Source organism: Pan paniscus, chromosome 2 (genome assembly GCF_029289425.2).
Source record: "Pan paniscus chromosome 2, NHGRI_mPanPan1-v2.0_pri, whole genome shotgun sequence".
Taxonomy (NCBI): Eukaryota; Metazoa; Chordata; class Mammalia; order Primates; family Hominidae; genus Pan; species Pan paniscus.
Genome location: NC_085926.1, coordinates 117,674,944 through 117,688,169, shown reverse-complemented (window position 1 = coordinate 117,688,169; position 13,226 = coordinate 117,674,944). Strand labels below are relative to the sequence as shown.

Below are 13,226 nucleotides of genomic sequence, written 5' to 3'. Positions count from 1 at the left end.
ACGAGAATTGTTTAAAAAAATATGAAACAGCCATAATGGAATTTATTCAGCTATTCAAAATAATAATGTAATCTATACCTGTGAGCATTCAAAAATATCCATGATTCATTGTAAAGAAGAAAAAAATGACACTATTAAATGGTATGTATAGTAGGATTCCATTTTTACATTTTAAAACTGTGTTTTTATGCATACAAAAATACCTAGATGTATATACAATAAATTAATAGTAATTATTTCTAGATAGTAAAATTATACAGATAATTTTTTTCATCTTTATACTTTTCTGAATCTTCTTTTTTAACATGTACATGCATTGCCTCTAGAATAAGAAAAAAACCAATATAGCCACTTTGACTTAAGGCATTTTTTTCAAGTTGGTGAAAGCATTGATTAAATTATATAAATAACTAAAGATGAAGGCAAAAACAAAGAGATATTTCCATTTTGAAAAACAGAGGCAATGGTAAGAGCTTATATATGAGCACAGCAAATACATACACCAAAGATGTTTAAAAAAAAAAAAAAAGGGGCGAGGTACAGTGGCTTATGCCTGTAATCCCAGCACTTTGGGAGGCCAAGGCAGGCGGATCATGAGGTCAGGAGTTCGAGACCAGCCTGGCCAACATGTGAAACTCCCTCTCTACTAAAGATACAAAAAATTAGCTGGATGTGGTGGCACGTACCTGTAATCCCAGCTACTTGGGAGGCTGAGGAAGGAGAATCACTTGAACCCTGGAGGTGGAGGTTGCAGCGAGCCGAGATCACGCCACTGCACTCCAGCCTGAGTGATGGAGCAAGACTCCATCTCAAAAAATAAATAAATACATAAATAAATAAATAAATAAAAATTTTTTAAAAAAGCATTTCAAGCGAGTTAGAAAGAAATACCTGTTTGGAAGTTCAACCTGTACTGGAGCAAGTACTTTAAATAGTTTGTTTTTTTTTTTCTTGTTTTGTTTTTTGAGATGGAGTCTCACTCTGCCACCCAGGCTTGAGGACAGTGGCGTGATCTCAGCTCACTGCAACATCCACCTCCCGGGTTCAAGTGATTGTCCTGACTCAGCCTCCCAAGTAGCTGGGATTACAGGTGCCCACCACCTCACCCAGCTAATTTTTGTATTTTTAGTAGAGTCAGAGTCTCATCATGTTGGCCAGGCTGGTCTCAGACTCCTGACCTCAAGTTATCCTCCTGCCTCGGCCTTCCAAAGTGCTGAGATTACAGGTCTGAGCCACCGCACCCGGGCTTTAGTTTGTAATGCTGAACTGTAACTGCTATTGAAGTCACTTTCCAATAGTTGCTATAAATTTCTAACATGTAGATAATATATGGCTTCTTATGTTTTCAGTAGAAATTATTCTACTATAAAATTCTAGTTGAATAAATAACTTCAAATCAGCTTTATGTCATCCGAAGTCACATGAAGTTTTATTATATTACTGCACCATTATCTTGAATCAAGAGAATAAATTATTTTTTCTCAAATTAAATAATTACACATTTGAACCATCTGATCAAATGTGCTTAGTTTATAATAAGGCCTAATGAACTCCTCTGATGAAGGTTTCTGGCTTCGTATCTTTCCAGGTGGGTCAGGGAATAGAATGTAAAAGAGGAAAGCTACTTTGAACTCTTTCAGTAACTTAATACGTGGTTTCTTAACTAACTTCTTAATTTCTCCAACCTATTTTTTCCCCATTTCTGTTGGCTTTAGGGGAGAGTAAAATATGAGTAACAAAGAGCAATGATCCCTTTCCCACCTCCTCCCCAACCTCAAACAGGACCCAAACTCAGAAAGGTCTCACATCTGCTCCATGCTGGCCTGACCCCTGCTGTGTCCTGGCTCCTGCCCTCAGGCTCACCTGCTCTGGCTTTAGTACTCTTATGGCAGCCAGGGCTGCTCTATGTGTTCTATCCAGGCCCTTCCTCCTCCACCACTGCCCAGGCACCAGGAGCATGCACTGTCTGCCATACCTACAGTCTTCTAGATTTTCTCTCCCAGCCCCAACAGAGCTGTACAGAGAGGGGCTTCACAAACCTAGCAAATCCTGTTCTACTATGAACTTCATTGAATGTTTTAAAAGTATTAACTTTTTATTCTCTTTGAAAAGGTGCTTATGTAGAATCCAAAGGAAAGACTCCAACAGCTAGCCATGAAAAGGGTGTGGCTGGAGAAGGCCAGCTGGTCCCAAGACAATTCCATCCCTGATAACACAAGGTGGCATTATACTCACTGCTCAGAAACTCAAACATACTGGAATTCCAGAATTTACCTCACTCAGGAATACTGATTCATTCTTTAAAAAGTTCTAAGAGAGATAGAGAGTAGCTACAATGTCAAATGTCATGGTTTAACTCTTGGATGGAATCTTTATCCCTTGTGTCACGGTTATTTAGGGAGGAGTTGGGGAGGTCATGGTGTTCATCACTGCAGGCCTCTGAACTCCCTAGAATTAGTTAACAACTTTTAGACTGAGGCAGTTATGACCTCCAAAGTAGGTAATTCAGTGAGCCTGATTTTAAAGAATTACCAGAAGGCTCTTTAGGGATCTACATAGCTCATAGCTCCCCTTTTGCTCATACAAAACATTTCATAGAATATAAGTCTACAGCTATTTCTGGATAAACTGGTACCCCAAGAAGTTGCTCTGTCTAGGGAGAGCAGGGAATCTGTACTCCATCTCTATAAAGAGCCAAAGCCATCCACACAGTCTTAAAAAAAAGTCAAGGGTGAAGTAGAGTCATAACTAGCATTTATCTTGAGGATTACAGACATTTAATAACACATGTCCTGTTCATATGATGATATATATTATTAGGAATAACTATATTCTTTAAATGCACCCTTGAAAACCTAGTCCTGAATAAATTTGTATTCAGAAATATGAGACCTTAAAAAAGGTTTCTATTCCTGATAATTTCATGAATACCTTAGACTTTTTTCTCTTACAGAAATATTAAATTATATTAACAGAGGAAAGAGTGTAGCAAAAATTAGATTTTTAAAGGAATACTCTACCAGTCTGCTGTCTTGTCCTGAAACTAGAGACAAGAAATACACATTTGTCTCAGATTCAGCCCTTGTCCCTTACCTCCCTCTTACCTTGGTTCACTCCGTTGTGGGGCAGAAACCATGTTTTATTTATCTTTGTATACCACATTATCTGTGTAGATTAGATGGTTATTAAGTTATAAAATTCTAGCATTCAAAAAATATTACATGACTGATTTGTTTATTTAATGAAATGTTGAAGAACTGTCATCAAATAAGTGTTTCAGAGAAGCAAAAGAAGACATTTAAAGCACTTTTCAACTTTTTTAAACTACAACTGCTACAATTTGAATATGTGTCTGTGTCTTCTCCAAAATTCGTGTTTAAACTTAGTCCCCATTGTCGTGGTATTAAGAGGTAAGGCTTTTAGGGGAAGTGATTAAGTCACGAGGACTCCACCCTCATCAATGGATTAGTGCCTTATAAAAGGATTACAGAGAACTAGGAAAGGTCCTTTTTGCCCTTCCACCTTCCTCCACGTGAGGACACAGCATTTGCTTCTTCTGCCATGTGAAGACACAGCAAGAAGGCCCTCACCGACACTGACTGCCCATTGGACTGCCTTGCTTCTTGGACTGCCCAGCCTTCAGAACTTCAAGAAATAAATTTATTTTATTTATATCACCCAATCTGTTAATTTGTTATAGCAGCACAAATGGACAACTAACAGTAAGAAATACATTTTATATCATAATCCATCGTATACATATAAACATATGCATATATTTTTCTGAAACAAAAGTTATAAACAAAAACCAACTTACCCTCCATATACTTGATGCTTTGGTTATTTTCTATTCTGTTTCATGTTTTAAAATGCTGCTCATGACACACTAGAAGATTTCATACCCTTCTAATGTTTTGTGATCCACAATTTGAAAAATAGTGATTTAGTGAACTATCTTCTAAGAAAAAATATGGAAGCAAACAATAAATAAACTGAAAAAGTTTTCAAATAATGGTTACTTACTTGGATACGGCATAAACAACATTGAATGGCATCTGCTGAAAAAATGGAAGAAAAGGCCTGGGAGGAAAAAGAAAACATAAATGTGTGGGACTTTTGCAATGAATGCACTGTAAGCTCTCTTCCAGCTCTAATATTTGTCCCTTAAAAATCAGTGAGCTTAAATATCCCATATATCAGTGTTACTCAAACTTCTGGACATAAAAAATCACTGCAGGGTGGGGAGGTTCTTGTCTAAAATGCAGATTCCCAGGTCTGGCCCATGAGATTCAGTACATATAGGGTAGAGCCAATGAATGTGCATTCTTAATAAACACTCCAGTATCTTCTCTTCAGATGGTAAACAAGTCACACTTGAAGAAGCCACACTTTAAGCCCCGTACTTGGGCTTCAGCTGGCCATTAGTTCCCAACAACTTCTCAAGTTCCTGAGACATTCTGAAATTCACAGTGATTTAATCTGAAGCCTCCCCCTAAAAGTTAAGAATTGTACAGTTAACTGTATAGAATTGTATAGTTAACAGTTAAGAATTTAACATTTCTCTGGAAAAGTCAGCATCACAAAATTTCCATAAGGAGGTTGCTCATAAATAATAATGTGGATTAGAAATTTACTTTCTCAAGGAAGCTTATACAGATGTGGTATCAAGACTATTTTTTCTAACTCCAGTAGGATATATAAGGAAATCCCCATCTAATTTTAATTTGATTTGAGTATATGGTTATTACATAAGCATAAATCACAAATGAAATAAAACGAACCTTTTGGCCATGTTGGTTTAGGCAAGATTCACACAAAGAGAACAAATGTTATCCCTTTGAACACAAGTTTCCCCTTCACTATGACTTCATGGTATCTCCAACTGTGTGTCGTTCATTTGATGACTTCATTTCAAATGTTTTCAAATACATATTCTTAGTTGCAATCAGTATCTCTAAAGTCAGGCAGGCTTAGTTGGAACCCCAGATCTACCCCTTGCTAGCTTATATGACCTTGAGCAATCTATTTATCATCTCTCGGTCTCAGCTTCATTACTGGTAAAACAGGGATCATATATATCTTAGCCTACATTTCTGTTTTAACGATTAGATCATATGCATGTAAAGCACTTAAAATAGAGTCTGGCACGTTGTATGCACTGAAAAATGATAACTATTATTATTATCATAAAGAGGTTCTCTAATAATATTAGGGCTCAAATATTCATTAGTAATTATGTTCTACCTTTCAAAGTATTTATAGCGATTCTTTCCAGTAACTTCAGGATCTTCATAAACTTCTTTAGGCATCTGAAAAGAAGCGTCAGTTCTAAAATGAAGCAAGAAAACATTATTCAAGTCTAAAATATTTCCACATATAATTTCTATTTAATATTTCTATGTGTATACAGTAGGACCTACACAGAGTATCTCATACTGAGAGTAAAGTCTTCCATAACCTGCATTTGACTGCCATACAACTTAGAGTATATATGATTCTTCCCCTGCCCTGAGCCAGGAGACCAGGACCTAGTCAGACAGAGCAAGAGCTGAGAAAAGAGTGGATTTATGAAATCCCACATACAAAAATGCCCAATTTTAATTAAAAGCACACAAGAATAGCAAAATATTAAGACAATTTTTTTTTTTTTTTGAGACGGAGTCTCGCTCTGTCACCCAGGCTGGAGTGCAGTGGTGCAATCTCCACCTCCTGGGTTCATGCCATTCTCCTGCCTCAGCCTCCCAAGTAGCTGGGACTACAGGCACCTGCCACCACACCCGGCTAACTTTTTGTATTTTTAGTAGAGATGGGGTTTCACCGTGTTAGCCAGGATGGTCTCAATCTCCTGACCTCATGATCCGCCTGCCTCGGCCTCCCAAAGTGCTGGGATTACAGGCGTGAGCCACCGTGCCTGGCCAAAAGACACTTTTTCTATGTCCAGGTTAAAAGGCTTTATAATTTTTAATTTACTAAATGTGAACTTGTAAGTAATTAAAAGAATAAAGAATTCGACTTATTCTTGAAGGTGCTTTGGCCCCAAGTTCCCAAAAAATATTTTAGATACTAGCAGAACAGAGCACTTTCAGTTGCTAAGTTGGATCCAAGCAACAACAAACTCAGTCATCCCTACCTTTGGTGGCAAGTTGTCATTATATATATATATATATATATATATATATATATATATATATATATGAGACAAAATTATGTATATATATCTCTCTCATATATACAATATATAATCAGGTTTGTTTGGTCAAAAGAGGTTTAGAAAGAAAATTTGGCCTAGGTATAACACCACAACTGAACATTTTAAAACCACACATGGTAAATGAATTTAAAGAAATGCTTTTAATGCATTTATTTTAGGCCCTGGAGCCACCCGACACTTACGTGGTGAGCTGCTGGAGGGCTTCTCTGTGTTTCTCCTTATGTCCCTTCCATTCCCGACTGATAAATGGTGGGACAGGATCTGACTTGCTCCAATATAGAGAATATCTTGGATAATGGATCAGGTTACTGAACATGGTTTTAAACCTGGGAACTTTTCTCTAATGTTAGAGAAGGGAGGCAAAGGACAAAATTATACCATCAGCTTTTCTAAAGCATTTTAATTACATTGTAAACTCTTTTTAAAAACATACAAAACAATGTATACAGCATAAGAAGAGGGGTTATTGCTATATGCATAAAATATCTTTAAATAGATGCCCAAGAAACTGATGACAATGGCTGTTTATGTGGAGGGGGTAGGGGGTAGGGCTAGAATTTACTTCACACTGTATATGCTTTTATACTATTTGAATTCTTTTAACATGGGCATATATTATTAAATTTATCCCATTGAAATAAATTAGCTTATGGGTTCTCTGTTCATTATTAGTGACTTAATCCTCACAATGAGCCACAAGTATTAAGATGCTTTGCCCTCCAGTAATCTTGGCAAGGTAATTTCTGTGGAACCTAAAATCCAGTGAAGATTTGGTGATTAGTCAATCTGATCAATGCAGTCAGGCAAACTAGATGGTTCAGGTTCATCAGGTAGCCTTGGCTGATGAATTAGACATACCAGTCTGCTGCGAATCAGGGTGGCTTGGATATTTGCCTGTGTGTGGTCTTTCTCACTTGACACAATAAACAATGGATCTGCAAAATAAACAATCAAGTAGCATAACAGATAGAACATATCTACCCCTAGGCTGAGAATAATGGCAAAGTAATGTAATCTCTTAATTGGAAAACAAATTTAAAAGTTTAAATATTGTCTGACTCTGCAGCAGCTCATGCTCTGTTGTGCATGTGGCCCTGTTACTCTACCACTTCTACCAGCAACAGTTGTCAAGATGTTTTTCTTTTCTGAGTATTCCAAGTCAGCTTACGGAAGTGGAATTCATAAAGAAAGTCTAGCATGTTTTCAAGTACTACACCCTGAACACACTTTCTTCTCTCCTATGAACAAAACTCCTTTTGAGCCTGGGTAGCCCAAAAAATTCTTCAAGGGAAAGACCTTGTATATACGCACTATGCCAATTTGCAAGTGAAAGAAGCAATACATTTATACCATCTCCCATATTTGGTGCACTAGAAAGATGCAAACCACATGATATCTCAGAATTGGTGACCACGGTTAAAAAAAAAATCAGCTATCTTCAGAATTCACCCCTTAAGTTTGTAAGTTTGCTGACGATGGAACTGTTATTTTTACAAAGTTCAACAAAATATTGCCCTGCTATTATAAGTATCTGTTTATCAGGTATATCTTTAAAGTGATGAAGAATATTCATGATTGACTATACTGTACCACCCTTTAAAATCAACTGATTTGCCATTAAATTAACAAGCAGCCTTTGGATACACTTGATTTCCCAAGTAGACTTGCCTCTGGGGAGGCAAATACCCTGACCAGCTAGTCTAGATAACATGGTAACACATATTTCTCCATAGAAATTAATAAATTGGGAATTGTGATTTAGAAACAAGTCTCTTTTGAATTTGGATAATGTGTGTCAATTCCTAAAACCTAATAATTCATTAGTAACCCAACAAATACGATTTACTGAATGCAGACATTGGATATTCCCACCAAGGCTGAAAAGCTGCAAGAGGCTCAGGCTCTTTTTGCTCCTTCATTCAACACATGTTTATTGACTGGCTACTCTATCTAGGTGCTTAGAATACATCAACAAAACGACAAAAAACTTTGACTTCATGAGAGACAGACAACAAACAACAAACATAATAAACTAGCAAATTACACATTAGAATTTGAGGGTTGTTATTTTTAAAAAAGAAGAAATCGGGTAAGGAAGATTGGGTTGCAATTTTAACTAGGGTGGTCAGGGCAGGCCCTTGAGAAGGTGGCATGTAAGGAGACTTGAAGGTGAGGGAGTTAGCTAGTTAGATATCTGAAGAACATTCTAGGATGGGAGCATGCCGGATACATCTGAAGAACAGCAAAGTCCCTAGGATGGGAACATGCCTGATACGTCTGAAGAATAGCAAAGAAACCAGGACAAATGAGGCAGAATGAAGGAGGGGAAAGAGAGTAGATAAGAGGCCAGAGAAGTAACTAGGGAACTAATCACATAGGGCTTCGTAGGGAAGGGTAAAAGAGCCTGGAAAGGTGTTCATCTTTGCACCACCACAGTTCTGTCAAGGTGGAAACCTGGCCCAAGGCCAGTCAATTCATTGGCCAGCCAACAACCAATCTTAAATTTCTAACTTAAATTTTCAGCTACAATACACAAAGACGCTATACAATTGGTGGTGAGCTTTAGGGCTAATTAGTCAAGAAGCACGCCACCCTAGTCCCTATCATAGTAAGAGAAATCCATACACAAGAGGCTTTCTGTCAGATGGAAGGAAGCAAGCATAGAGATGTGTTGCTTAATGATGGGGATACGTTCTTAGAAACGGGTCATGAGGTGAGTTTATCGTTGTGTAAATATCAGAGGGTACTTAACATAAACCTAGCTGGTATAGCCTACTCCACACCTAGGCTATATAGTATAGCCTATTGCTCCTAGGCTACAAACCCATACAGCATGTTATTGTACTGAATACTGTAGACAGTTGTAACACAATGGTATTTGTATATCTAAACACAGAAAAAGTGATGCATTGGGCTACAATGTTATGACAGCTACAATGTCACGAAGTAATTGGAGTTTTTCAACTTCATTATAATCTTATGGGACCATCCTTATACATGTAGTCCACTGTTGACCGAAATATCATTACTTGGGGCTTGATTATACACAGAAAGAAGGCTAGAGTTGCCAGATAAAATACAGGATGCCCAGTTAAATTTAAATTCAGATACGCAATGAATAATTTTTTAGTATAAATGTGTTCCAAAATATCGCACAGGACAAAAATTTATACTAAAATATTATTCATTATCTGAAATTCAAGCTTAACGGTGCCTCTTGTATTTTTATTTGCTAAATGTGGCAACCCTAACAAGGTGAAAGGTCATAAGGTCAAAGAAAGAAAGCAGGAGAGCACAGCATCTTAGTTCTGATTTTCCCCATCCAGGTTCTCATCCGCCCTGGCTATACTTTGCTTCCTGTCCATGACTAGCGGCGAGATTGTTTTATAACAATCCAAACTTTTATTTGATCTACCCTGAGTGAATTTCTGTTCTTAGCAAGGGACATGGAAACATTTAGCAATTCCTCTGCAAAAGAGACACTTCGGCATCAAAGAAACAACCAGCTTAATAAATACTTTGGGGAGATGTTTGTCCTCCTTCTCAAATTACCCGTGGAAAAAAAAACATGGTGATGTGTTTACAGGAGCTAACTTGATTTATTTCACAAAACCAAGAGTAAATACAGAAAACCACTGGCCAGAATATGTCAGCAATCATTACACGGCCTCTATCTAGGAATGTGTACCCTAGATTCCCACACAAAGGAGACTGGGATTCCCAGAGGCAACACCACATTGCTGAAAGCAATGCAAGGTTCAGGTGGAAAACCTGGGATTGCAGAGCGCAAAATTGGAAAAAATCATGCTTATAGCTGGTTACAGTTCTTGCCACGGCAAATTCAATAAACATTTATTTATTGAAGCGCCTAGTATGTGTATCAGCACTAGAATAGGTGCTCAGAAGGCTACAAAAATGTGTAGAACAGGAACTTAAGGAACTCAAGGAGCGTGGAGAGAGAGAAAACATAAAATGGACAACCAAGCCGTTAAAATAAACTGGGGTTTTATTGGCCCAAGAGCAGCCAGCGGACCCAGTCTATAAGCAATGCTTTGACGCAGAAGTTAAAAAAAACAAACAACAACAACAACAAAAAACCTAAAAACAAGCATGGGATAAACTGGCACTTCTTTTCGCCCAACTTGGATTTGCCCAGAGAGTTGGAGAGAAAAGATCATTTTTGTAGGGCATTTTATGCAGGAACGTTGAGTGAATCTCCGAGTGTACAAATCGTTGCACACTTTCTGGGTACCAAAACGCCCGGAACAGGTTTCAGGAAGATCGCCCCCTGAAGCGGAGCGCACCCGCGCCTTTCGATGTCCCGAACCCCCGACCCCAACCTGAGTGCGGCCACCTGGAGGGCTCGGAGCTGCCCCCACCCGACCAGGGACAACCGTGGGCAAGAGGTCAGTCCAGAGGGTCGTGTTTCGTTCGCCATGCCCCTGGCCAGGTCCCACCATCTGGGAGCCCACCTGGCCTAGGAGTCGACGGACGCGGAGGAAGGTCTGCGGCGGTCCTTACCGTACAGAAAATCATACGCTCGATTGGAGGAGATGTGGCTCCCAGCCCGCGACCTCTCCGGGTACCGAGTTTGAGACACCTGCGGCTGGGCCTGGGGCTCCTCGATGGTTACTGCGTGGCTCATAGTGCCGCCTCTTTCCTCCAGCCAGCAGGGGACCAGCGGGTCAGGCCTGGCTACTGCGTGCACGTCGCTATGGTAACGGCCGCCGGCGCGCAGGGATAGGGGGCGGGGCGAGGAGGAGGGAGGAGGCCGCGGGGCGGGGCCGAAGAGGAGTGGAGAGAAGTGAAAGCAGGAGTGGCCAGGCCAGGGTCGGGAGGAGAGTGGAGGGGAAGATGAGAAGAGAGGGGAGGGGCAGGGTGGGGGAGGAAAAGGCTCGCTTCCCTCTATACTCCAGAGCCAGCGGGGAGGCTGGGAGAAAGCTACTCTTAAGTCATTGATTTGCCAGTTACACCTCGTAGCCTCTCGGAAATCCCTGGGAGATCTCAGAACCTTCTAGAATAATTGGGAGCCTCCCCGCCCCTCCCCCCAGCCCTTTTCCAGGGGGATTGTCCCGAGAGCTGCGGAATTCAGTCAGGTTCCTAAATGATGCTCCTTAGCACGCTGTGAACTTTGCCCCACACTCATTAGCATCAGTGTTTAGGGTGGGTTAGGTCATCAGTAACTGTTGATCTGAGACTGCTGACCCTTTCTGAGTCCTGGGCATTAAATAACAGAAGATGATGTGGGGTAGGCACTGGCTCTGCTTTTGAAAACTATTTATAATGGAAAATTTTAAACATAAGCAAAAGTGATTCTACTTTTAATAACAAACCCTCAAGTAACCCATCCCTCAGAATCAACATTTAGCAACATTTTGCCAATCAAGTTTCAGTTTCCTTCCCCTCTTTTTTAAAGAAATCCTAGACATAATATTATTTTACCCTTAAATTAGTCTGCATCTCAAACTGATACAGATTTTAAAAATTTAACTACCGTTATCATATCTAACAAAATTAACAATAATTCCTTAGTACTATAAATAATTCCAATATTCCTGTTTGAGTCCAAATTATCTTTTATAGTTGGTTTGTTCCAGTCAAGATCCAAAAAAAGTCCTCATGTTGCATTTTGGTATGTCTCTTAAGTCTTTTATCCTAGAGCAGTGAATTTCTAATACTTTCAATAATTCTCTATTATCACCAGAGGTTCTTCTATAAAAGGAATCTTTTCATACCAACTCATTGGTTATCCTGAGATAACCAGGATAATCTCATAGAGGAAAGACTGGGTAAATGCTGGATTTGTTCTTTTTAATTATGAAATTTCAGAGACATGAGTTGGTGCCCTACCAAACTCCAGAGTTAACCACAAAGTTTTTGTTTGTTTGATATCATTATGAATGCATGCATTTTTTACAGATCTGATGTTTTAATCCGTTATGATCATTATTATTTATTACACTCAGATTATTAAAGCTAATGGCATGCCTTAGAGTTGGCTTCTTTGTCCTTTAATGTTGAGACGAGAAGTCTTCTTCCGATCAAAGGTTTTTCTCGATCGAAGGGTTCATGGTCTCACAGGCTTCAAGGAATGAAGCCGTGGACCACAGTGGCAAGTGTTACAGCTTCACTAGAGAAATGCGTGGACCCAAAGACTGTGCGGTGGCAAGATTTATTAAAGCCAAAGCAAAAGTAAAGGGAAAGCGAAAGTAAAGCTTCCACGTGGTGGAAGGGAACCTGGAAGGGTTGCCATTTCTGGTTTGGGTATCTTATGTTTATATCCCCTTATGACTCCTCCCCTTTTCCTTTTTCTGTCCCATAGGATTAGGTTATTTTCTATCCACTTGTGGGTTTGTAGCCGGACGAGCCGCAGACAAGAACCGCTCAGACACCGAGTTATGGAAGGAAAGGGCTTTATTCAGCTGGGAGCATTGGCGGACTCACATCTTCGAAAACCGAGCTCCCAGAGTGAGCAATTCCTGTCCCTTTTAAGGGCATACAACTCTAAGAGGGTCTGCGTGACTGGGTCGTGATCGATTGAGCAAGTAGTGGGTATGTGACTGGGAGCTGCATGCACCGGTAATCGGAACAGAACAGAATAGGACAGGGATTTTCACAATGCTTTTGCATACAATGTCTGGAATCTATAGATAACATATCGGTTAGGTCAGGGGTCGATCTGTAACTACCAGGCCCAGGGCACAGTGCTGGGCTGTCTGCCTGTGGATTTCATTTCTGCCTTTTTGTTTTAAATTCTTCTTTCTTTGGAGGCAGAAATTGGGCGTAACACAATATGAGGGGTGGTCTCCTCTCTTAGGCTCGTGGGCCTGATTGGTTAAAAACATCAGGCTGCAGCTAGAGCTTAAACTCTCTGTATGACTGGCTGAAGTTTCAATCCCTTAATTTGCAGCTGGGACTCACTTTGGCTTAGGGGAAAGTCCCCTTTGATTGGTTGAAGTTTCAATCCCTTAGCTTGCAGCTATGACTCATTTTGGCTTAGGGGAAAGTCCCCTTA

General features: G+C 39.7%; 1 protein-coding gene across 6 annotated transcripts in view; it reads right to left on the bottom strand.

The window, feature by feature from the left end:
* The window catches only part of CFAP91 (cilia and flagella associated protein 91), a 65,161-nt gene extending 53,979 nt beyond the window's left edge, over positions 1 to 11,182 (bottom strand). The window contains exons 1-5 of one of the 6 annotated variants that reach the window (XR_001337960.4): positions 10,733 to 10,913; positions 7,070 to 7,146; positions 6,394 to 6,551; positions 5,245 to 5,328; positions 4,024 to 4,080 (exon numbers count right to left, since the gene is read on the bottom strand). Coding sequence is in view for 5 of the 6 variants with exons in the window: in XM_003825154.5 (XP_003825202.3) it covers positions 4,024 to 4,080; positions 5,245 to 5,328; positions 6,394 to 6,551; positions 7,070 to 7,146; positions 10,733 to 10,856 (500 nt within the window). In the remaining variant the exon portion in view is untranslated. Of the gene's footprint in view, positions 1 to 4,023; positions 4,081 to 5,244; positions 5,329 to 6,393; positions 6,552 to 7,069; positions 7,147 to 10,683 lie in introns of those variants that run through there. The other 5 variants (XM_034957159.4, XM_003825154.5, XM_055110332.1 and 2 more) reach the window with 5 other exon arrangements.
* Between the last annotated feature and the right edge of the window lie 2,044 nt (positions 11,183 to 13,226).